The 26179-nt window shown below is 38.7% G+C and overlaps 1 protein-coding gene across 4 annotated transcripts in view; it reads right to left on the minus strand.

Annotated features, from left to right (window-relative positions):
• PHACTR2 (phosphatase and actin regulator 2) overlaps positions 1-26179 on the minus strand; it is a 137474-nt gene that overhangs the window by 38079 nt on the left and 73216 nt on the right. For 3 of the 4 annotated variants that reach the window (XM_004368859.2, XM_023729455.1, XM_023729457.1), the window contains exons 3-7: positions 26044-26124; positions 20718-20876; positions 10940-11471; positions 4777-4985; positions 3084-3240 (exon numbers count right to left, since the gene is read on the minus strand). In XM_004368859.2, coding sequence (XP_004368916.1) covers positions 3084-3240; positions 4777-4985; positions 10940-11471; positions 20718-20876; positions 26044-26124 — 1138 coding nt within the window. Of the gene's footprint in view, positions 1-3083; positions 3241-4776; positions 4986-10939; positions 11472-15692; positions 15933-20717; positions 20877-26043; positions 26125-26179 lie in introns of all 4 variants that reach the window. The other variant, XM_023729459.1, reaches the window with a different exon arrangement.

Below are 26179 nucleotides of genomic sequence, written 5' to 3' on the forward strand. Positions count from 1 at the left end.
CAGCAAAAAAGAGGAAGACCCTCAATGAGATGGACTGACACAGTGGCTGCAACAATGGGCTCAAGATAACAACTGTGAGGATAGCGCAGGACCGGGCAGTGTTTTGTTCTGTTGTACATAGAGTCACTACGCGTCAGAACTGACTTGATGGCACCTAACAACAAAAACAACCACTATTCATATATTGCTTCAATTCTGGAAATGAATTTTTTGGGCCTCAAGTTAAAGTAACAGTTGAATATTTAAAACATGGTTGTTGTTACAATTATAAATGTAATTTCCCTTCTTCAACAGATTGTTGATTTTTATAGACTAATCTCACATCTTACGAACCTGCTGAAATTATTTATTATGTATAGCAATATTTGGTCAGTTTTTCAGAGTTTTCTAGGTATATAACCATGTACAATAATAGTATATCCTTCCTATGATTAAATCTTTTTTTCACTACAAATGATTGCAACCAAATTTTTTAGTACAATAAAAGTGGGGAATTTTGTCTTGCCTCTATTTAAAAACAAACAAGCAAACAAACAACTCCCAAAACTTCAGGGCTTCTCCATATGTTAACATATTTAGCATGATTTTAAAGCAGACAAAACCTCTGCTCCTAAAATGTTCAGAATTTTAACAAAGAAATACAAAATTTTCTTTAATACCATCTCGGCATATGATACTTAGCTTTTTTTTACTCCTTACTATAATAAACTAAGAGTCTCTAAGTGGTGCAAACAGGAGAGTGCTCAACTCCTAGCTGAAAAGGTGGCAGTTCAAATCCACCCAGAGGTGTCTCAGAAGACAGGCCTGGTACTCTGCTTTCTGAAGGTCATAGCCTTGAAAACCCTGCGGAGCAGTTCTATTCGGCACAGTGGGGTCACTATGAGTTGGAATCAACTCGACGGCAACTAACAACAACAACATAATCAACTATGATGATATTCTTTGTTCTTAAGGGATATATTCTATTTTGCACTATCTGTTTATTTTTTTGCATTATCTTTTAAGGTAGTATTATATGTGCAAATTTTATCCAATGATTTAAATTCTTTACAGCAAAACTCATTGTTATAGGTTGAATTGTGTTCCCCAAAAATATGTGTTGTAAATCCTAACCTCTATGCCTGTGGTTATAATCTCATTTGGGAATGGGCTGTCTCTTTGTTATGTTAATGAGGCAAGATTAGTGTGGGACGCGTCTTGAGTCAATCTCTTTTGAGATATAAAAGAGATTAACTAAGCAAACCGAGATGGGGATAATAGATGCCAAGCCACGTGGAGATCTCCAAGGAACCAGGAAACAGCAGCTGAAGAACCTTTTCCCTGGAGCTGACAGGGAGAGAAAGCCTTCCTCTAGAGCCAGCAGCCTGAATTCAGACTTCCAGCCTCCTAAACTGTGATAAAATAAATTTCTTTTTGTTAAAGCTATCCACTTGTATTTCTGTTATAGCAGCACTAGACAACTAAGACACTCATTCTAGGGCAATAAAACAAACAAGCAAAACACCCAGAAGCATATACTCATTTACATACAGTGTAGTAAGTACAAAATAGGAGACGGCATAAAAGAAAGAAGGTTGTCTGAGAGCCCAGGAACCGAAGTTCTTGTCCGATTATGCTACTAAGTAGTTGCATGTCCTACAGAAAAGTCCTTTATCTCCGATCTCTACTTTCCCCCCTTGTTTTCACTCTGGAAGATGACATGTTTAGAACTGTAACATCTTTCCAGCTTGAAACTGTTATCCTTTTGAGCTCCTTTTTTTTTCTGCTGGCTCTTCTGATGCAGTTCGTGGTCAAAGTTTAGGGATGAGGTGAGAGGACTTGAAAGAAAAGGAGACCATGAGTGTAAACTCTTAACCGCAACTTCTTCCAGAGTTCCAGAAGAGTCTCGGAGCCAAGAGGACCTATCAGCCTTTTCCTAGATTCCTTATTTTTACCAATTTAGCTGAGTTTTTTCCGTTACACAGATGTCAGAGCTGCTGTCTTGGATATCTTCCTGCACATCTCAGCCATAATAAGTTCTCTTAAGGGGTTGCTCTCCCTCTGGAAAAACTGTTAATGGATCCTAGAACTGCTACGCACCAACCCTATGGTTACACCTCAGTCTCAGATGTCTTCCGATACTTAAATGTACCTACACTGATGGCTGAAAAATAGAATTTCAGCATGAATGCAATTTCTTTTATTAAATAAAGAGTTCCTAGGAGATGCAAATGGTTAACATGCCTGGCTGCTAACCAAAGGACTGTAGGTTTGAAAGCTTGGAGATTCAAGTCCACCTAGAGGTGCCTTGGAAGAAAGGCCTGGCAATTCACTTCTGAAAAATCAGCCATTGAAAACCCTATGGAGCACAGTTCTACTCTGACACATGTGGCATCGCTATGAGTCAGTATCAACTTGATGGCAACTGCTAACTGTTTACTGACAGCTAAGTGGAATTCCAAAGTCACAACTGGCAGAAGCAGAATACCACACAATGGCTGGAAGCAGGAAGATAAGTCAGATGACCCATTTATTTGAAGTTAAAAGGGAAGTTTAAATAAGGGGCTGCGGTTACCTGGCTTGGAAGACAGGCTGTGGGAGCTAACTAATATTTCTACAGTTTCTCAACCCTCGTGGCAATCAGGGGAATGCTAGTGAGTCCATGGCTTAGGCCAGGAGTCAGTAAATTTTGGCCCACAGGCTAAATTCAGCCTGCCGCCTGTTTGGGTAAATAAAGTTTTATTGGAACACAGTCATGACTGTTTGTGCACTGTTTATGTCTGCTTTCACGCTATAACAGCAGAGTTGAGTAATTGCAACAGAGACTACCTGGTCCTCAAAACCTAAAATATTCACTAACTGATCCTTTATAGGAAAAAGTTTGCCAATCCCTGGATTAGGCTTTGGTGACCTGGAAGCCACTGATGAGCTGGACCAACGACCAGGTTCTTTAAGTGGTTCACCCTCCAAGACGAGCTATCTAAGACCAGCAGGTTAAATGCACCACTGCACAAGGAATCCACAGTGATTTCAGTTAGGTAGGGAACAACAGGAGGGAAAAAAGTATGAATTAGTTAGTGCTCTACGAACATTACAGCAATTACCTGACTAGCTTGGTTCCAATTTGTTGTCGGATTTCCTGCCTCTCTTCTTCAGATGTACGCTGCAAGATGTTTTTGTCCTCTAATTCTTTCTTAGATGGTCTGTTGCCAAGTTTGATAGCAAGAGTATCCCTTCGTCGTATTTTACTTGCCAAAGCACCTGGGGATTGCAAAAGGCAGAAATGCAGAGAAAGAGGCTTTTAGGAAGTGGCACTCAGGTTACACCTGACAGGGACTTTCGACAGATGCCCAGACCAAATTCTTTATTCACATGCAAGAGTGGAATTTTAATTAACTTAAGGGAAAAAAGTTTTGAGTTGGACGTAGTTCATTTCAAGAAGACCGAAGAATTATTTTTTTTAAATGTTTTGAAAAATGTTGGGGCACCATGAAAAAAACTTGCAATTATCACTTCGTCATTTGGGAAGTGATATTTGAAGTTCATTCTGCTGAGATGGAGTATGACGGAAATTACTGATTGCATAATGCTTTTTCTGTCTTTTCAAGTTTTAAAAACTGAACACTCTTACTTACACTATACACTAAATCCTCTTCATCTCCTTCCTTGCTGGCAAATAGTCCACATTTTATACCAATGCGTTAGTCCTAAACTACCCAGGAATTCCTAAAGTCTCAGCAGATGATATCTTAATAGCAGATAGATGATAATCATTTATTTTATTTTTTTTTGCTCAGAAAAAAATAGAAGGGGTTTGGCAAAATGTTGTTAAATCACTAATACAGTAATAACTTATCATAATCTATAAATTCAATCTTATAGTGAATCTTTCCCAAGTTACCCTGTTCAGAAGTTAAAAGCAAACCAAACCAAATGAAATAGCACTTTTCTATTCCCTAAAAAATGGTTGGGTTTATCCACTTTACAATCATTAGTTCTTAGAAGACATACCATCTTACTGTGGATGAGCGCTTGCTTCTAATTCTTAAAACGCATTTGTCATTCTTGACTTATTTCTCCTTCTTTCTTTGTTGTTTGCCGTTGAGTCAATTCTGATTCAGAGACCCTATATGACAGAGTAGAACTGCCCCATCAGGTTTACTAGGCTGTGAATCTTTATGGGAGCAGACTGCCAGGTCTTTTCTCCCATGGAGCCGCTGGTGGGTTAGAACTGCTGACCTTTTGGTTAGTAGCCACTGCTTCATCATCGTGCCACCAGTGCTCCTTCTGCTCTCCTGAAACCCCAGCATAAAAGTGAGAAGAAGCTCTCCAACACCTCCAGTGAGTAATCCAATGAATCCTGCATTGACATTCTTCATTCAAGAATGATCCCAGATGGAAAGGTCATCTTTGATGACTCCGAGAAAGGCCTCTATCATTAGAGGGCTTTGATTCTTTGTACAAATACAAATATGCACATCCACCTCATAGACCTGCCCTGCCCTGTGGAATCATCTTCCAGAAAGGCCTGTAATCACAAGCTAAATCTTAGAAAATGAGAGGAAAGAAAACATCAGATATTTGCTTTTGTTCAAAAAGTTCCGCATACATTTCCAAGTTACAACTGCTCTACAGTGTAAGAAGAACAGATAATTTATGGCTCAAGGAACTGAGGGAGGCCACGTGAGGTGCCCAACCAAAGTGACAAGTTCAGTCTAGAACCCAGAACTGAGTCTAGAACTCAGCTGCTTCTCTCCACCACCTACTCTTCTCTTTACTCCTTAAAAAAAGTCTTACTTTCTTCACTGCCATCCTCATCCTCATCCTCATCCTCTTCCTCATCGTCATCGGTGTACAAAATAGGCCCATCAGAATCAGAGTCATTGGCCTGGTAGTCCCTTTGACCTTCATCCTCCGGGGCACTGAAGGATTCTGAAGATTCTCCCAACAGCCCAGGAATCAGGAGCTGAGGTGCTGCCTTCCCCAGCTCATCTTTGGTTGTGAAACTGTAAAAGGCACAAAAACACAGGGATGATGTGAAGCTCAGAGCAACCCTCTGGGGACTATGCCAACCCGTAAGAAGGAGTTCTAGTTTCATGGGCATCCTTCAGGCTGGGCACAACAGAAGCCAGGTACAGGCCAGTCAAAGTCACTGAAATGGAAGAGCAATGCTGTATTACTCAATCCTCAAGATTTTAGATTCACCATCTGTCAAGTCAAGACGTTTGACTAGATGGTGTCTAATAATATATTTAGTATGTGAATGTGGCAACCTATATTTTACAAATTTATTTTTTCATAGTCATGAGGGTTCAGTGGAAAGAATAATGGGTTATAAGCATTTGACTTTGTCTGCACCTGTAACTCCTAATTATCCTTCAAGTCTCAGGGAAAGCTTCAGCTCCTTCAAGGATACTTCACCGGCCTTCCATCTAATTCCTTGCTCCTCCTCTCTGCTCCCATGGTGACCCGAAGACAACCCCATCAGAGCACTCAGCATGCTGCACTTCAGTCACCTACTACACGCCTGCCTTTTCAATCTCTGTTGTTGTTGTTAGCTGCTGTCAAGTCAGCTCCAACTCATGGTGACATTATGTATGACAGAAGGAAATGTTGTCTGGTTCTGTGCCATCTTCATGATCATTGGTATGTTTGAGTCCATACTATACATAGGGTTTTCATTGGCTAATTTTTGGAAGTAGATTGCCAGGACTTTCTTCCTAGTCTTAGTCTGGAAGCTCTGCCAAAACCGTCCACCACAGGTGAACTTGCTGGTATATGAAATACTGGTGGCATAGCTTCTAGCATCATAGCAACATGCAAGCCACTACAGTATGACAAACTGATAGACGGGTGGTGATCTCGACCTCTATGAGTTCCCTGATACGTGGAACTCATATTGTTTTTCACTCCAGCACCTAGCCCAGCAGTGGACAGAAAAGTACATCTTTAATTAATACATGAATGAACTCTATTTTCATCACAGCCAGTGTGTCAGCAGTCGAAACTCACAAGTCCTCTCTGTGCTTTAGTTTCTGCATTTGTAAAACTACCTCTCACCAGACTAGATGAATAATATAAGCTGGAAAGTGAGAAAGCAAAATGAACTCTACAAGAAAGGCGATGTGTAAGGATGCAACAATTTTCTATTTAGCTTGGTAAGAGTCTCTGGTTAAGAAAGTTACTATAAATATGATACAAAGTTTGCCAATTTTCAAAGACTAGTATAAAAACTATATATAAAAACGTATTTGAAACAAATGTAATCTTTATTTTAAGATACAGAAGAGCTCCCAAATTGCTTTCTGATATAAACAGAAGAACACAAATTTAGATGTCACACTTCTGAAAGACTATTTAGTGTAAAACATGTACCTGGTTTTCACTACCCAAAAAACCAAAAAAAAAAGGTCACTGAATAATAAAAACAGGTAAACTTTGTCAGAATATGAAGTATTAAAAATTCTGCTTTGTAATTATAAGCCTAGGTGCTCTTAAAATTCTCTATTTTTCACTTATTAGAAAAAGCCAACGGCATAAATTCTTGCTCTCAGAGAAAGAAACATGAAATTTCACTTTAAATAAGAGAAGATCTATTTTCATGGGAAAACATGTCCACAGTGTGGATTTTTAGTCAATTGCCACTGGCAAACAAGGTCATTCTTGTTGGAATAGTCTGCCACTGTGGGTGACCACAGCACATTTAAAAGATATACCAATTAATAATACATTCTGGATAATAGAACAATAGATACTTAAGAGTTGAACCCTGGTATTTACATAGGGTTGCTACGAGTTGGAACTGACTTGACGGCACCTAACAACAACAATTTGTTCCTGTTATTGTTCACTAATTTATTATATTGATCATTATTTTAATCTCATCGTACGTCCCTTAAAAAATGTTTTGCAGTTTTCAGAGTTCTGCATACATTTCCCACTTACAACTGCTCTATGGTACAAGGGTGAGATTCAGTGGTAGAACTCTCTTCTTCAATGCAGAAGCCCCAGGTTTGATTCCTGACTCATGTACAGCTACCATTTGTCTATCAGTGGAGGCTTCATTTTGCTATGATGCTAAACAGGTTTCAGCGAAGGTTCCAGACTAAGCGGACTAGGAAGAAAAGTCTGAAAATCTACTTCTGAAAATTTGCCAATGAAAATCCTATGGATCACAATGGTCCAATTACCAAACATCATGGGGATGGTGCAGCTGGACAGCATTTCATTGTACGTGGGGTCACCATGAGTTTGGGCCAACTCGATAGCAGCTAACAGCAACAGTACAAGCAAAGTGGGCAACTTATGGTTCACGGAACTGAGGAAGGCCCTGTGAGTTGGCTAACCAAAGTGGTAAATCCAATCTAGAACCCAATTTTAGACTTAGTCCACCCATTAAACATAGATTTAACAGGTGCTTATTAGTTTCTGCCTTAAATTATAGCAAATACATATGTTACTGATGAAGCTGCCAATGAATAGAAGTCTACCAAGTAGTTACTACCCTGTGATATGGGAACAGAAGTAGGTATTTTTACACCTAGTCATTTGTCCTCTTTAAAGTTTTGATATTTGTATTCCAAACAGAAGCCTCTTTATATAATGACAGGATTTTCACACATCAGTTGACTAAATATAACCGAGGGAGAGTTCTAAGTAAAGCAAGTGACTAAGATCCAGAAATTCTAATTCAAATACCCACTTAAAAGAGGAAAAGAATTTGGAGGAAAATTTGAGAAGCTACTTATTCCAGGCTCACTCATTCAAGAGCAAACACAGCCACTCCTGTGGGATGAAATGTTAAATTTCTATGTTGAAGAATATATGGAGAAGAAAATCTCTATGACTTCTTCCAGGAAGGCATTATAGTCACTCTGGCTGACAGGAAAACTCTCAAAATATCCTCAATGTCTAATGATGTTCCTAAGCTCACTCCCTGTGATCACAGTCTCTGTGGAAATGGAGAGCAGATGCTCACCTCTTGGTCTGACAATCCTTCACAGACTTGGCTGAAGACTGTGATTAAGCCCCAGCATGCAGAACAGAGGAGTCCTGGTGGCACAGTGGTTAAGGCACTCAGCCACTAACTGAAAGGTCAGCAGTTCGAACCGACAAGCTGCTCCGCCAGAGAAAGATGAGACAGTCTGCTTCCATAAAGACTACAACCTTGTAAATGTTATGGAGCAGTTCTACTCTGTTATACAGGGTCACTATGAGCTGGAATCGACTCCACAGCAGTGAGATGCAGTATGGCACTAAGCACCATACAGTGCATTCCATAAATATTTGTGGAGATGAACTGAACACACTCAAGTCACTTTTGGACATGAGTTCTTGCAGTACTTAAGACTTTATCTAGGGAAGTACCTTTTATGGACCTTGCAATTCAGTATACTGAACAATAAACCCATGCACTGCCCCAAAATTCAGACGTTATCTTAAACACACACACCTCAAATTTGTATCAATCAGCTCATGACTTAGCTCTCATATTTTCCCCCTTAAGGTTCCTGGGCATGCTGGACAGTATTTTGATACCAAATACTCCAGTATTCTCTCTTGCTCACTTTTGCATCCTTGGTGCTTAGCACGCCGTTCAGCACACCAAAGGTAAGTAAAATATATATGCTGAAAGAACGAATGTTCAGTTCTAAAGGTTGAGCGTGACTGTGACGCTGGAAAACATTCACTGTAATTAAATGAAGACACCTGCAATGCGCTAGAAGCATTAAGGTCACCACAGCCGTTCATTTCAATATCTTCTTTTCCCACGTCTTTTGTTAAAATGTCAAACTCAAATAAAATAATTTGTAACTTGATTTTTACCTATCTTTCTATTGCTTTCCTTCAAATGATGGCCCTCAAAATGATTTAAAAAATAAAAGAAAAGACATAGGAGAAGAGGTAGAAGCAATTGCTTTGGAAAATTTATGAAAACTATTTAGAGCATGACATTTGGTGATGTTGTCACTTACTAACTGGGTAATCTTGGGCAAATTATTTTACCTCTCTCAGCACCAGTTTTCTCATCTATGAACAGGGATAAATTTAGTAACTGTTTTAGAGAAGACTCTGAATTAAATGGCAACACATGAACAGAGCTTCATTCCTGACATTAAGTAAGTATTCCATGCCAGTTATTATCATCAGCAATTAAATAAAGTTGATAATATTTTATTTTTGACCAAAATCAGCTAAGTTAATGTACTAAATTTTTTTAAAAAGTCTAACAAGACAAAAAATTTTTTAAGACAGCATATTAAATTAGATGATTAGATTTATTGATTGATTAGGATTTATTCTTAGAAATACGTTAGAGAGGCTAAGTTTCAAAGCTCCAAATCTTCTCTAAATTGAATTGGTTATTATATCTACTAGACTCCAACAGCCCTCCCTTCATACCTGTGGGACAGGAGAGCGAACGTGTTATCTACCTGTAAGTAGAAAATGTGTAGGACTTTGTGACTGATTAGATGCAGGGAATGGAGGAGAATGAAGACCCTAGGACGAATCCCAGGTTTCTGACTTGGGTACCGGGATGATGGTGGCGTCATCAAGGGCAACATCCAGTTCCTTGGCCCATTTTGTTTGGCTTTCTTCTCAAACTAAACTGAGATCACTTGGCTATTATCTTTTACCTTACATTATATTCTATTTATAAAATCCAGCAGCAGGGTTGTTTCATTTATAATACTGCTTCCATTACATTGAAGTTGGCTAACTTTTCCAATAACCTTCTTAGCTCACTTTACATTTCTTAAGTGTCTATGGCATAGCAGATTCAGTACTGGTTCCTAGATGTTGTTAGCTGCTGCTGAGTTGGCCCCTAATGCACGGTAACCCCACGCACAATGGAACGAAACACTGCCTGGTCCTGTGCCATCCCCAAGATTGGTTGTGGATCAGACTGCTGTGATTCACAGGGTTTTCAATGACTGATGTTTGGAAGTAGATCACCAGGCTTATCTTCCTACTCTGTCTTAGTCTGGGAGATCCGCTGAAACCTGTTCAGCATCATAGCAACATGCAAGCCTCCACTGACAGATGGGTAGTGGCTGTGCATGAGGTGCAGAACTACCACTGCCCCCTCTGGTTGCTAAATACATAGAGGCAATAAGATGCATTGGCTAGTCCAGTCCCACAGGCAGAAAAAAAGAGCTGTCAGAGCCGTAACCAAATCTGCCTAGATGAGTCTTAGAAGGCTTCACAGAGGAGATGACATTTGAGCTAGGTTGGGAATTGAGGGAGCAAGAAAGGGAGACACTTTAAGTTTGGAGAAAAAAGGAGCTGGCATTTCAAAGAGTTCTTTCCTGGTGGCTTTTATTTTCCTGGAGAAGGAGAAAGCGAAGTAACTTATTGAAATGAAGGTGAGCAGGTGTGAGAAAGCAATCTGGACAGAAGTGGTAAAGATCTGAAATAATCACTGTAAGGAAAAAGAAGGGAACTGGCTAAACACCCCCTGCCCCCGCCCGCCACACACAAAAAAAACCCAACAACCCCAAACCCACTGCCTTCGAGTCAATTCTAACTCATAGCAACTCCGTAGGGTTTCTGAGGCTGTAAATCTCTATAGAAGCAGACTGCCACATCTTTCTCCTGTGGAGCTGCTGGTGGTTTTGAACCGCCGACCTTTCAGTTAGCAGTCGATCGAACTGGCTGGGGACAAGGAAAAGGACTGCTGAGCCGTATGAAGCAGGTTCTAAATGTCCTTGAAAACAGCAGATGTGAAGTGGTGTTCCTCAGCATTACAAATGCCATTTTCTCCAGCAGCCCATTCCGGGGGCACGTTGTGGAAAACGAATGGTTGGATTACATATGTGCTTACCTAATGTTCACTGGATTAAACAGTAAATGAAAACAAATGAGGTTCCTGCATTTCAAACAGAATGGCTTAGTGATCTTTGGCACTCAGTTTCATATGGAATGCAGCTGGAATATGGGGTTTGTGCCCCCAACTCACCATTTTGCATTTTCTCTGCTACTTAAGCCAGTGCCTGGGTGGAGAGTGGTTTTGTTGGTCGGCTCTTCAGTCCACAGAAGCCTACTTGGGTCTAAGGCAGAGGCAGGTAGGTCAGCCCCATTGCTGACCAGGATGATGGGAGTGTCTGAGGGAGTAACACACTGATCCTCAGGAGGAAGAGGAGGGATAGGGGGAAGAGGCAGTGGAGCCACGGGGTGTGGGGGGACCACGGACTTGGATTTGCCTGTGGTCTGCTCCTCGGTCCCAGGGACAGTCTGCTCGGGTTTGAGGCTCTCTGCTCTGGTCTCTGAAGGATCCCCTTTAAGACTGGATGTACCAGAGGCAGCTGCATCTGCAGACGGTCGAGAGGATGGCTGCTTGCCAGTTTTTTTCTTGCCCTTTGTGGTTCCCACTGTCCCTGTTTTGCTAGAAACTGTCTCCTTGGAAGCTTTAGGACGAGATGAGGTGGATGAAATAGATGGTGAAGTGGATGCTTTGGAGCCACTTGTTTTTTTTGAATGAGAGGAACCAGCTAAAATAAGAGAAAAATTTTACATTAAAAATAAAAGAACATAACACGTCTTTTAAATAAAGTAACTGAGTTGCTACTGTCAATGACATTTACCAAATTCCCTTTAAAAATTAAAAAAATTTGTTGAATAAATGAGTAAGAAAAAAATAGGCCAATAATGACAATGGTTTTGTTTTCTGTTCCCTCCCTGTCCTCCCTGCCTCCAACCTAGAAGAGAGCAAGTGATGCTTATGGCAAAACCCTATGAAACAAGAGCCCTCTGTCTTCTCCCTCCTCTCGTCTTTGGCTGGGAAAATCCAACCAAAGGGAAAATCCTCAGCTATCTGTCTTTTGAGTCACCTGAAAAAGCCCTTTATGCTTTGAGGAAAGGAGGTTATAACTGGAGGACAGACATCAGTAGCTAAGAGGTTGTAGGACATGATTGGGCACATCATGAATTGTACGTTTTACGACATCCTTCTGAGAGTCAAGGTGTGGTGGTGGAGCCCACATTCAGAAGAGGCCAGGGTATACGCCATGAGCTCCTTTCTGGGTCAAAAGCAAACTCACTCATTCTACTACTAAAAGAGTAAACTCCAAACCAGCTATCACTGTAGCTTCAGAAAAAGAAGCTTGCTGAGCTGGCCTGTACTTCCATCTGCAGTGGCTACAGGACAGAGTGAAAACATATGGCCACATTTGGAAGACAAATTCTCTCCAAAACATCAAAGGTAGAAAAATACTCCTTAAAAAAAATGTCAAAATGGGTTCCACTAAAATAATTTGATGGGAAAGAACATCATTCTCAGTTCTTCTGGCCCCCACCTTCACAAATCAAATCTTCTTTACTGCTGTGCTCCAAGAATATCTTTCATCAGAGGTCTCCTCGTTGTGTCTGTCTGCTTTGGAACAGGACTAGCTTCAACTCAACAATTTCTAAGAAAAAAAGGCTGACTACCTCTTTCTTTATATTATTAGGAAATGCAGTTAAAATCCTATGAGAATACTCTTTTGTTTCATAACTTTTATGATCTATAAATTTTCCTAATTAATTCTTCTGTTATAATTTTGTATGTTTCTTCTTCTTCATGAGGGGTTAAAGGATCTTTTCCAGAACTATTAGAAAATATCTTGTTAATTTTTGGAGTCAATCTACATTGCATACAGATGTTGTTGTAACTTACCTCCAGTAAAGTGAATTGGGAGGGTCAACAGATGAAGAACAAATAAAGGATAGACAATGAGATTTAAGACTTCACTTATTCTGATATTCTAAAGCCAGTCTGAATTAGTGACAAGGTTTAGGCTTACGAGGCATCCTTCTATGGTCTGAGGGCTTTATTATTTTAGACACACTTAATAACTAGAATTTCACCCATCTCCAAAATCTGGGCCTGTTAACACTTCTTTTTATAGTTAACAATCTTCATTTGTTTACAAGTCAATCTCATTAAGCATACTCCTTACTCGTTCAATCTAAGCTTACTCTAAATTTACTTTCCATAACAAAAATGCCAAAAATTTGGTGCCTAAACAAGTTCAATTATTTTCTAGGTAAGTCAAACACAATCTTTCCACCTTATCTATTCTAATAATTTTCTTGGAAAATTCTTTCTTGTCTAACAGCAAAGTTAATGTTAGCGTGGCTTAAGGAAAAAGGGTCCATTTCTCAATGTCTGAAGTGCAAATCCAAGCCATGTTATATATTTTTCTTTGAGTATCTTCTAAAATGGCATGCACTGCTGAAATCAACCATACTACTTGTTATCTTGAATTAAGGTCATGATTAAAAAAGAAATGGCACCACTTCACAGGTAAGCAGTTATACGGTTTGTAACAATGACAGAGAAAGAAAAAAAATATATAAGGGAGATTTTTACCTTACCTTACTGGCAAAGCAGGTGAATGTGCTAAGGAGATATGTGGTCATTTGGGAAGTCTGTACTTAGTACCAAAGGAAGAATCTAAAACTGATAGCTGTGTTAAGAACTTAAAATATCTGACTGAAAATCAAGAGCTGCATTTTAACTAACTTTTCCAGAAGGTCAATATTATTCAAATGAAACAAAGTTACCATGCACAAAGTCCTAAATGGTTCCCAATGGAATATCTGTAGGATTATCAAGGAGTATTATCAGTTATTTGATAAAAAGATACTTGCATAATAGGCTTGTTGATATATTTCAGCGCAACCCATTTCTCTATGGTAGTCAGTGCCTAGATGGCCACATTTTTACTCACACTAAGGGCCACTCGGGCGTCTTTCAATACAATGGATAAAATGACTGCACTATTCTCTTAGGAACATCATGAGCCTATAAATAAACCTTCAAGTTAAATGCCTGGAAATAACTCAAAATCTCTCATGAAAGCTGTCTATCGCCCTAGTATTAATCACTAGCTTTCTTCTGAAAGAAGTGAGAGTCCAAGCTCAGAGTCAACAGCGAACCACTACTATGTGGGGAATGAGGAAGTGGGACAATTTGTGCAAGGCAGGATCTTAATTCCCAAAGACAGGGTGACAGTTTGGGGCTCTTTTTTAAGAAGTAGATCAGTGCTTGCCTCACTTCAAGCGCCAGTCATAGGGTTTGCTAGGCAGTCTGGGAAGCACACACAGATACCAACAAGAATGGACACTGACATGTCAGGGCAGCTCGTCCCTAAGGATACGGTCCTTTGGCACTGCTGGCACATCATTCTGAGACATTTCATTTTAGAGCTTATTAGAAGAGACCCAGATGCTAAAGTTCAAAGGCAGCATGAGAGTAACACAGGGAGAGAGACATCTATTTGCATTTCAAGATCTGTTATACTGTCACCTAAGCCATTCTCTGAGTTTGAGCATTATGGGTATAAATTACAAGGGGAAAAAGATCAACACCGAGGCAAATCCTGGTAGCCAACTGCTAGGAAGTTCCTGCTAATTTTAAGGAAAATAAGATTTGCTATAGCACAGGAGAATTTTTATGCATATGCTAGTGGAAAAAAGCCAGCCAGCATGTGCACTTTGCTTAATGCTCTTTTAAAAGCTGGATGACATGGGAGGTATTTTTATTCCACTTTACAAGACAGTGCAGGCTCCACTTTGCATTAAGCATCTCTGATTTGAAAGGGAAGCTGGACATATACTACATGAAGTTATTGTAGGTCACCAAAACATCACTGGCGATTTGTAATCGCAATTTGTAACTGCATCACCAGGATGTGTTTCTTTATAACAAACTCGAGTCTACTGGGGGGAAGGGTGCACTCCACTGAAATAGTTTTGACTCTAGCAGAAAGTGGTGGGGTGGAACTGAGTATCATATGTGGTTGAAGGTAAACCAAATGGTACGAACCTCTGTCATTTATCAGTAGGGCTATGACTATGTATGTGGAAAGATTTAAGACTTTAAGATCCAGCAAGTATGCCAAAGGTGATGTTGTTAGTTGCTGCCGAGTCAATTTTGACTCACAGCAATCATGTGTGCAGAGTAGAACTGCTCCATGGGGTTTTCAAGGTGACCTTTTGGAAGCAGATCACCAGGCCTATCTTCCAAGGTGCCTCTATGTGGGTTCAAACTGCCAACCTTCAGCTAGTAGTTGAGCGCTTAACCATTTGCGCCACAGTGTCAGCTTGTTACGTGCAAACCTAAGACAATTTGAAAGAAAACTCAAGCCAAACAGCCACCCATAAACTCAACGAGGCAGAAGTCCATCAATGTCTAAATAACACCTGTTGGATCACCGGCATTCATCAGGCACACTACTCCCCGTAACCTTCTATTGGGCCTCCCGTACAAATAGTGGATTAACTCAAGATATACTATACCCATTGCTGTCAAGTCAATTCCAACTCATAGCGACCCTACAGGACAGAACAGAACTGCCCCATAGAGTTTCCTAGGCTGTAATCATTACAGAAGCAGACTGCCGCATCTTTCTCCCACAGAGCAGCTGGTGGGTTCGAACTGCTGACCTTTTGGTTAGCAGCCAAGCAGTTACCCACTATGCCACCAGGGCTTCTTAAGATATAGTATATTCATCCAAAAGTGAATGAGGTTCACAAATCAACTGGTCAACTTTTCACTGGCAGAGACTGCAACCAAGGAATCTCCTGGGCATTCTTTGTGTCAAAGCTGAATCCATGGATGTTATATGTCTGAAGACACCAAAAGGCCATCACCCTAGAAGAAACCATTAGCCCATCCCAGAGCTGAGCACTCTAAACTCAACCCCACAGCGCACTGGGTGCATACTCACCGGCCTCTCGGGTTGCATTTCGGCTTGTTGGCTTGGGTGGAGGGACAGGGGCCTGCTTACCAGGAGCCTTGGTATTTTTTTTAATGGGAGGCACTTCATCACCCTTGTGGCTCACCCCAGCAGCTGCCCCTTTTGGAGGCATAGGTGTTTTTCTGGGTTTAGGTTTGGGTTTAGGCTTAGGAGGAGCTGGAGGAGGTGGAGCAGGAGCTGCCGGTGTTTCAGAGTGGTTTTCAGTGTGCTCTACAAATGAGAAAGTGAACAGAAGCAGACTGATACAGACACACACCATATAAACACAAAGAGCAAGACATATGGCAACAGTGATACAAACAAGGAGCTGCTTGGCCTTTGGGAACCAGCACAGAGTTATGTACCCAAGAGAGCAAAGTTTAGGGTAAAAACAAAGGTTGAAAGCCAAACTGAGGCGTGTCCCCAAGTACTCTGATAACAGGGTTATGGAAGTTACTTTGATGAAGTTCTGCTGAGGATGAGTGTAAATGTCTACAAACTGGCCAATCCCAGCCTCGAATCTGTGGTTACTGCATGATGACTTGGGCATAACTGCTAAACTTAAACTGAACAAATTTAACAATTAAGCAAAAAGGGCAAGGCCTCTGAGATGAAAGATCAGCGTATTACACACACTGACACGGGATAAGGACTGACAGAGGCAGCAATGACTGGACTCAACTCTTGCAGACAATTACCTACCTTACTTTCCCCAAGAGGCTTCCATTCTCTCAGGGGGATTTAAGCCCAGTCAACCCAAAAGGAATTTGTACTCAGGCTCACTGGGGTCAAAATCAATTATTTTCTAAGCTAAGGTAGACTCTGTAGAATCTTTTACACAGGTACAACACACTGAAGAATGAACTATTTTCTACTATTAAAATGTTCTCAAGTTCTCCTAGTATAGTATAGCAGGGTGGCTTCCATTTTAGAATAACTTCTTCTGACCTTTTCCAATAGTTATAGAGGGCTCAGAATCCAAAAAAACAAACAAATAAATTTATTTTGTAATATAAGCACAAATAACAATTTTTCAAAAGTTAAAGGTCAAAATTCATACAAAAAAAAAATCATGCCTTAAGAGCAGAAACCTTTGACAAGGTTGTACATAACTGGAGGGGAAATGGCGTTAGTCTCTCATTACTGAAAGTGGAGATGCTGAAAGTTCATTCATATCTTCACATCTTTTTTTTTTCTTTCTCTTATTGACTAATGATAATTAAAAGAAATCACAATACTGTTCTGGTCCAAAAAGCTAAGCAGCATTTCTTTAAAAATGGAGCACAGTAAAAAAAAGTGAGACAGTGTTAAGATGAGAATAAGCCCTTACTAGATGTGTCCTCTCATTACTGAATGTCCCAAGAAAGGGTTTTAACATTGGAATGGATCACATTTTATTATTACAGTAAAACCTGAAAAAGCCGGAACCTGTGTAAGGTGGAAATCTGTCATAGAAGGAGAATGCAAGTATCTTTCACTAAAACAAACGACAGGAAAGTGGTCAGACTGCACCTTGTTAAGGGTGGAAAACTTGTGAGACCTGGAAAAATAAGGCAGTCCCATCGAGTTCCAGCTCTCACAGGTTTTACTGTATTTCTTTTATATAGTTTATCTTAGTGAGTGTGAAGTAAGAACTTTCCCTTTTTACCACATCCCCATCAATCCCACATAAAATTATCATAAATGATTCGATCAATAAATTTTTCTTTTAAAGTTCTTCTATCTCACCTTGGTCATGAAATTCTCCCCAATCACTACAGCCCAAACTGAACTCCGCCGCCTCTGAACTTAATTAGTACTTATTGACTGTGCCACTTATGTAACACTTATCAGAGGCTACTTTGTGTTTTTCTGTTTATACATGTCCTCTCTTCAACCACGCTGTTTATCATTTATAGAACAGTAGTGACTCTCTTCACTCACCTGGTCTCAACCAGAAGACAAGTTAATCTCCGAAGTCAGTTAGAATTGAGAATGATACCAATTTATACACACCTAAAACATGTAAAGTAAAGCTTAACAAATATACATTGATATGCTAATCTTTTGAGGTAGGGCTGAGGCCTCTTCTTCACGTGCATCTTTGTAACTTTAGCCCCTAGCATACTACTGTCAATGGAGATCAAGCCCAATAACACTCGTCCATGGTGACAGCCAGTCAAGCTGAACTGCAACACTCAGGCATCCCAGTTCTCATTCACACTACAAACTCTACACACATGCCTTATCCTTTCCCTTCATGGCACATCACCAAGGGATCTATTTTCTTTCTGCCTAAGGTTTTAAATTCTAAAGTTACAGCTCCAAAAAATCTAGCTTCTGGGTGTAGGCAGGAGGGGACAGATTTTTCTATTACAGGTGGGTTGATAATCACTGCTAGGGAGAAAACGAACACACTGAGTGAAAACCCTGTGGTTCCTTGGAGAAGCACTGGATACTCCTACCAATCATTGGTGGAGCATTGGACACACAGTCAGTGTTGATGTTTACTTTGCGGTGATCCCTCAGGGTGTTTTTCTGGCTAAATTATAAACTCCTTTTGTCTGAAATTTTATATCCCATCAGACACAATGCTATAAACACTACAGCCATTGAACGAAAATGACTGACTAGCTGATAGTTATTGTCACACAAATCACCAGAAAAAGGAAAAAAAAACAACTCTACTTGTATCTGGAAGGTACTAAATTAAGTCAAGTTATGTTTTTTATTATTGCCTTATGATCTGTATATAGGAGTGTTAGCTTTTCAAGAGGCAGTAAGAAAGACCTGTCTATTCATTCTGGCTTGATAAGGATACTATGTTTCATAACAATACAGACTAGAAGACAGATGTTTACTGCACTTCCAGGTTTGGCTCCTTCTACCACATGAATGGGCTAGTTCAACAACACTTAGAGCAAGCCTGAGAACTGCACAGGTCCTTCTCCCTGCCACGGGATGGTAGATTTACTCAGTAATGAGCCCACACAGGGAATGAACCCAGAAGAGGAACAGAAGTAAAGTGAATCTTGAACTTGTTTTCAGAATGAAATGATGTCTTTCCAGAGAAGTAATTTGTTACCTTTGTTTATAAGGTATTTTTTATTTAACATAATACTGTTAGATTTATTATGAATAACATTTTTACTCAGGAAATGGATTCCAAGTGCTTCTCCTCATTATCAGCGTGGCTCACTGTCCACACAACGTGAGGGTGGCTGCACTGCCTTATTAGTGTCGCATGCCAGTGATTTCAGCATTTCCATTGCCAACGTACAGACTAGCCAAGCAAAGCAAGCGGAATGTAATCATTCTAGGTAGAGAATTAAAAAAAAAAAAAAAGCCACTCAAATATCCATGGACCTAGGAGGTCTGCCATCTTCTTTTCAGAACATCAAGGTCCTGATAATTTCACTAACATAAAACTGTCAGCAACTTTCTATTAGGCTGATAAGGGACACTCTTCCTCTGAAGTCTGGCCAGACCAGTGACTAACACCCCACACTGAGCAGGCAAGCACAGAAGATGGCTCTGTTACATAACGAAGGATGTGATTTCTGAATGTGAAAAGGCTGCACCAGGGACACACCACAGATGGAGCTGAAATTGAACAGGGTGGCAAGACAGGACATTTGTACTTAAAAAAAAAAATCACTGCTTGCATGCGTATTTTCAACTGAATTCCCTTAAATCTATTTTCTCTTTATGGTCTAGGGATAATATCATTAAAATATTAGTTAATTTCTCACAATCAGTGTTCATAAGCATAACCAGAGTTCTTAAGTGGAACAAGGTTAATATAAGGCTCCATAAACATTAATATTTGAATAAAGCAAAATAATAGATTTCTAACAGATTATCAATATGGGTTCCTAAAAATTTCAAAGGCTAATTTATGTGCAAATAATAAGTGGTTATGGACTTCTAGGGAAGATGGTTTTTAAATTACAATGTCTGTTTAATATGGGTCATCAAATGCTTTCTATCCCATTATCTTTGGAGGATTTGAGCCTAGAACATAGGAAAAGAAGTTTGCTTTCAGGAGTTTCTAAGAGTTCTCAAAATGGTTCTAGAACCCAAACTAGGTTTGACAAACTATTGCCATCCAACTCAAAGACTGCAGACATAGGACATAGTCTATTTCCTCAGGATTCATTTCTACATTGCAAGGATTCATCTAGAATCTCCCCAACAAAGCCTAACCCAGTGGGAATTTCAATTCAGGCTTGCATAAGTAAGAGGTTCCAGCATGTAACAGTAGTGAAACTGGGATTTAATCAACAGTGACCAAGAATTTGTGGCTGTGGGGTTCTTGATAGACATGTATTTTGTAGGTATCTCAATCTAATGTAGCATATTCACTCTGTAAACCATGGTCTCTAAGGAAGCCTGCAGGGAATGGCATAAGCCCCTCTGCCATGTTTTTGAAATTTCCAGTTGCACAGAAAAGTCATGGAGCAGAAGCTGTGACTATCAGTCAAGGACAGAGACCAAAAAGTCCCTGACATTTCAGGCCGTATTCCTGGGTCTCCCTCAGAATGTCTAGAACCTGGATTGGAATCTACTATATTGGGTGGGTGGATGCCATCAGCCAACTTCCCACTACTGGAAAGGGGGTGCTGTGCTGAGACAGCCCTCTGGGTTTTGATATTCTCCCATGCTAACCCACACAGGAGCTAGATCCAGCCAGCAGAGAAAGCTATTCAGAGTTTTGGCTTCTTTTTTAAAATCCTGAGAAAGGGCTCCTGAGGAAAGGATAATATTCTCAGATATTTCTGATGATTGAAGAGATCACTCCTTTTATTATTCCCTTTCATTAAAACTCTTTAATAAGAAATTATATAATGTGCTTATAAAATGGATGAATCTACCTGAAAAAATCATATGTCTGCTCACTAGTTATCACTTCTCTCTTCCTTGAACCTGTGAACCTTCTCTCTACTGGTTGTACAGCCACTATTTGGAGCCTAAGACCTGGTTCTCAACATTGAGCTGTATCAAAGAAAAATACATGGGAGTTTCTCTTTATTTTACCTTTCTTATCTTCTGCTTTTTCTTCCAGAGGTGGTGTTTTTTCAGATACAGAGCCATTACCTTCTTCAGGTTTTACTACAATTTCCTCTCGGGTGGATTCCTCTCCGATGGGTATCATGTGCCCGTTTGAATTTTCAAAGTTAACTGTTACATCTCCATCTAAAATGGGGAAAGAAACACCTAGATGTCTACCTTGATGGCTTTCTTAAAAATTCGTTTTCCAGTTACTAGGATTATTTGATTTGGATTCATGTTTCAGTTCCTGGGATCAATACATCCTGTACTGCTTTTACTATATTTTACTAAATAATTTATTCAAATAAAAGAGCTAGTAAATCCTTAGTCTTGGGGGAAAGCAGCTATGGTGGGGCTATCCATTTGCCATCTCAAGACAAGAGGAATAATTATCCTAATTATAAAATATCCCAGGGAGCAGTTTCTCTCTGTTTTTGTTCTTAGGTTTTGGAGAAGTCAATGCTTATGAGTCTCTTTGTCATTCAGAAACTGAACGATGAAAGGAGTAATCTGGAAAAGGAAATAAACATTTTAACACCAACAACACAGGGTGAATGCAAATACACAAATAACATGAAATGTAATTACACATACAAACAATTAGTAGAACAGGAACATTTCCAAGCACCACTGTCTCCAAGACATATTACATCTATTCTGTGCAACTTTATACAGTAACATAACTGCAACTCTATATTCAGAGAAAACATGGCAGCAAGGCAATTTTATTTTCATTTTCTTATTTGTGGAAATATTTTTAAAATATTCAATTAAACTATTACATATAACTGATCAAAAATCCTTAAATTAGCCTAATAATAATTTGAAACCATTACAAAAAACCACATAAAAAAGTAATTACAGAGGATTTTTAAAAAAACACATCAGAAAATAAAACTTATATCATCTAAATGTTATATTAAATAACTAATTTTAACCGCTGAATCTCTACAATTCCTGTGAGTTTCAATAGTGAATAAGATCTTGGCAGAAACTCTTAACTCGGTGATGCTTGAAAAGATTAACCTTAGTTCATTCTTGAAAAGATTAACCTTAGTTCATTCTATAAAATTTTTAGACAGTTTGCTACCATTGTACAAGAAAAATTAATAAATTGAGACTGACTTAGAAAGCCTGAAGAAATGCATAATTGTAGTTGTTTTTATGCAATTTTTGAATAAATTTATTTTGGTGATCATTATAAAACAGAAATCATCTCCCAAATTTCCATTAAATATGATTGAATTGCTTTGGCTTATCAATAAAATCTATTGGTCTTATTGACCAAACAGGCATGACATAAGAAAAATACATTATCATGGAATGTCATGCTCTAAATCAAAAAGCAATTGTTGGTTAGTCATGTAACTTCCAAGTACCTATAACCTGATTCCTGTATAAAACTAAAATGAACAATAATTAAAGGCAATACCATTGTAAATAAATCTTCACCATTTCAAATAAATTAAGGTAAGAATTTTTTAGAGTAATGTCAAATCAAAAAGGAACCAAAAGTCTCTTAGTTCCTATTCTTGAATTCAAAGCTGTTAAAAAAAAAAAAAAAAAAGAAGGGGGTACTACAATATAATGTATAAATATTGAGCTCAGGAAAAATAAAAACTAAGGTAAAACTAGAAAGTTCCAAGCAAAACAGAAAAAAACATTTTTTTAAAATAAAAATCCTCAGTTTTTAGGCTACCAAATATTATCTTTATTTTCTTTGACTTTTTAAAAAAGAAGCCCAGGTGGCGCAGTGGTTAAGCGCTTGGCTGCTAACTGAAAGGTTGGTGGTTTGGACCCACCAGCCGCTCCACAGGAGAAAGATGTGGCAGTCTACCTCTGTAAAGATTACAGTCTTGGAAACCCTGTGGGCATCTCTACTCTGTCCTATAGAGTCACTACGAGTCGGAGTCGACTCAATGGCAATGGGTGGGTTTTCTTGAACTTTAGTTGGTAATAAACAAATGTTGAAGCCATGTCACATGACAATTTAATTCTATGTCAAACATTATTGCATTAAAATTCTTTAGTGAGTTAAATAACTGATTTTTAAAATTTAGAACAAAAAAGCTAGAGGGAAAATTAAATAGTTGTGGCACAAGAAGAAAATGGATTATCACATGATAGAAAACAATAACGTAGAAGGATACTTACTTTGATGCATGAAATAAATCTAGTTCATATGAAAATAATGTAGAAAAAGGAAGACATGCTTGTGATAAATATGGAGAAACAGAAATTGAGAAATTCAAGAATAAAATAGAGGAAGACTGAAGTTATTAATAAATTGGTAAGTGTATTGAAAAGGTTTTTCTAGTTTTGTGTATTAAGAAAGTTGCTTTGGAATTAAAATAAGTTAAATCTTTGATACAGTTTACGTATATGAGTGAAATATAAGCAGAACAAACGAAGGCAGGAGAAGATGCTGAACTAGGTGGCAGGGTACGTCAGAAGGCCCAGGCCAAGCCACACAGGAGCACTTGCATGCAAAGAAAAAACTCAGAAAAGAGTTGAGTAAATCAAGAGATGAAACACAAAAAACAAAATAGTGTTAAATAACACGAAAGTGTTTGAAGGGGTTAATCTCTTTTTAGAAAACAGGTCAATCAGGGATACAGTTAACAGAGGAATTGATCTAAGGAGAAAAATCACATATGAACAAAAGGTGAGTGACCCATTAGAAGGTTAGAAAGAAGGGTAGACAGGCAAAAGCATCTACATTTCCTCATGTTAAAGCTAAAGGAAAAGATGGAAGGAAAGAGCCAGAAAATAAGGACAAGATGCGCACTTCTCAGGACAGAAGAAAAATCACTGAAGTTTTAGATTGAAGGTAGATCTTGGTGTAAGAAAGGTAACATAAAAACAACTAATAATCATACTTGGGGGTGAGGAGGTGGGGTGGGATGGGGTGAGGTCAAACCCAGGATAGCTGGAGGGATTTAAAAAAATCTATCTGGCTCACTAAGTAAAGGGCATAATTGACAAGGCCTGTCAAGGGCTAAGGTAAGGTCAAGAAGATCAAGGCAAGGAATGAGTTCACTGGCAGAAAAGAAGAGGCTGTCAGAAAGAACAGCAGCTTCAGAGCTAAAAACAGACAAAAATTCTCAAGATAATTGTTTTTGGAAAAATAACAGAAAACTATTTTCTCCAGCCCTTGGTTGAAAAGGGGAAGGATACTACTTACAATAAGCATTACCAGGAACTTTCAAACATTAGGTAATTTCTATAATTCGACATAGGGACTGGAGTCTCTTGGTGGTAAACACACAGTTAACATGCTTGGCTGCTAACTGGAAGGTTGGAGGTTTGGGTCCACCCAGAGGCTCCTCAGAAGCAAGCCCTGGTGATCTACTTCTGAAAAATCTGCCATTGAGAACTCTGTGGAGCACAATTCTACTCACACACATGGGTTGCCATGAGTTGGAATCAACTCAAAGGCAAATGGTTTATATAGGGTCATTCAAAAGGTGGAAATTTCAGTCATTTATGACTTCCTAAAGATTAAACCTATTATGTTTAGGTTAAAATTGTTTTGTTCTTTTAATGTTTTAGCACTTTTAATGTTCAGCTGTAAAATGTTAAACGAAAAGGTCAAACAGAGCCAGATTTATGGGAAGTAAGTATATACTGGCTGAAGAAATTATATTCTATCATACAAATAGTTTAACAAGTTAGGCAGAATAAAAACCAAGCAATACTGTTTCCTTAAACTGAGCATTGATACTTACTTTTGGAAAAAGCAAATCTTTTTCTACCAGTAATTTTTAATTGGGAAAAAAGTACCTTTAATTTCTCTCTTTAAAATCCATCAATAGCTTCAATCATAAATTTTCCCATTTTTTTCTTTCTTTAAAATATTTCCTAATAGAGGGTGCCAAAGAAATACATTTGGCCCATTCCATAAAGTTGATGGCTGAGGGTTCAACTTTCAGTGGATATGTAATTTTTCCACTGCCTCTGAAGGGATCTGACAGATGAATTTTGATACTGCAAACCCAATCTCAAGTAAAAAAGTTAGGGATATGTATTTTTTTCCCAAATGTCCCAGAGAGGAAATAAACAGTCTCAGGGTAATAGGAAATTAGGGAAGACATAAAGGAAAGACATAAAGCTCATTCCTAAAGTATAGTGAGAAAAGTTTGGCAGATCAGAAATTGAAATAAAATACTTAAAATTGTGAGGGCTCAAGAAAAATCGTATTCCTCACTCCAGATTCCCCTGTTTTCTCTGAAGTGGGAGTAAAAACAATAAAGTATATCCCAGCTCTACTTCAAAATTATTCAGATGTTGGAAAAAGCATGTCATTTGGATTTATAAATAGTGAATGCCAAAAAATGTTAAGCTCTTCGCAAGGAACATATATCAGGAAAAGAGAAGTACTATTTTTCAATGTCAAATTAATAACATTTTATTTGTTCCTTAAAAGTATAATAATAACGCTTTACTTCAGCAAATGTTAAAGGAGAAAAGCCATGCTATAAATCAATAATGTTGCAACTAAAGTTTCCTTTAGTTTTAACAGTAGTGGGAGCAATAAAACCATTTGGCATTATTTGGAGAAATAACGAATGTTAGTTTCTTTTTTTGAGGGTCAACCTCAGTTTGTATCTAATCCTGTATTTTTTGAGCAAGATTCCCCCTTGAGAAGCTAGCCAAAAAAGAAGAAAATTAGAGGTAAAAGAATACTTGGAAATAATAACTGTTAGCAAAAAGGCGAGAGGCAACTAGATTCAGAGAAATGAAAACGAGCAGTACTGGGAAAATTGCTTGAGAGAATGCGTAAAGCAAATTAATTTCATTTGCTCATTCACGCCTTGTTGATCATACATTTGAGTGTATTATAGAGTGTACAGGATGAGAGATACGTTTACCATCTCGTTTCACTGTTTTCTTTTCTTGGTAGTCTTATCAAACAAACAAGGCATGAACCAAGCTAAAACTTGGCATGTACTCAAAATTGAGTTAACTTGTACAGAAAGATTGAAGCTCAAGAACAGAGAAGAGGAGGGACCACGCAAGCATTTGTATCTTATCTATGTCTCTAGTCACAAATGTGCCTTTGGAGAGCTGTGGGTTTAAAGTGACGTATGGTAAAGGATTCACCAGAAAGTTCACTGAATTTCTTTCCTATAAAGCCTGAGATTCTCCACAGCCCACAATGGCATCATGGATTAAAGCAAGAATATTTGAGTGCATTACTCCCTGCTTTATCTGCCACAGGCCACAATCATCTTAAATTTCAAAGCAAATGGAACGAAAGATCAAAGAATGAAGGATCAAATTATTTTAAACGTATGATTAATTTCCTCACCTTGATCAGGTAATTCCTTAAGAACTCCCCTTCTTATCAGCTCCTCTCTACTTTGTCTTGTGGATATCTTCCTTTCTAACACTTTTAAAAAGAATAAGCACAAGTAAGAATCAAGTCATTGCTTGAAGTAATTTTT

The sequence above is a fragment of the Trichechus manatus genome, unplaced genomic scaffold (genome assembly GCF_000243295.1).
Source record: "Trichechus manatus latirostris isolate Lorelei unplaced genomic scaffold, TriManLat1.0 scaffold00002, whole genome shotgun sequence".
NCBI classification, from domain to species: Eukaryota; Metazoa; Chordata; class Mammalia; order Sirenia; family Trichechidae; genus Trichechus; species Trichechus manatus.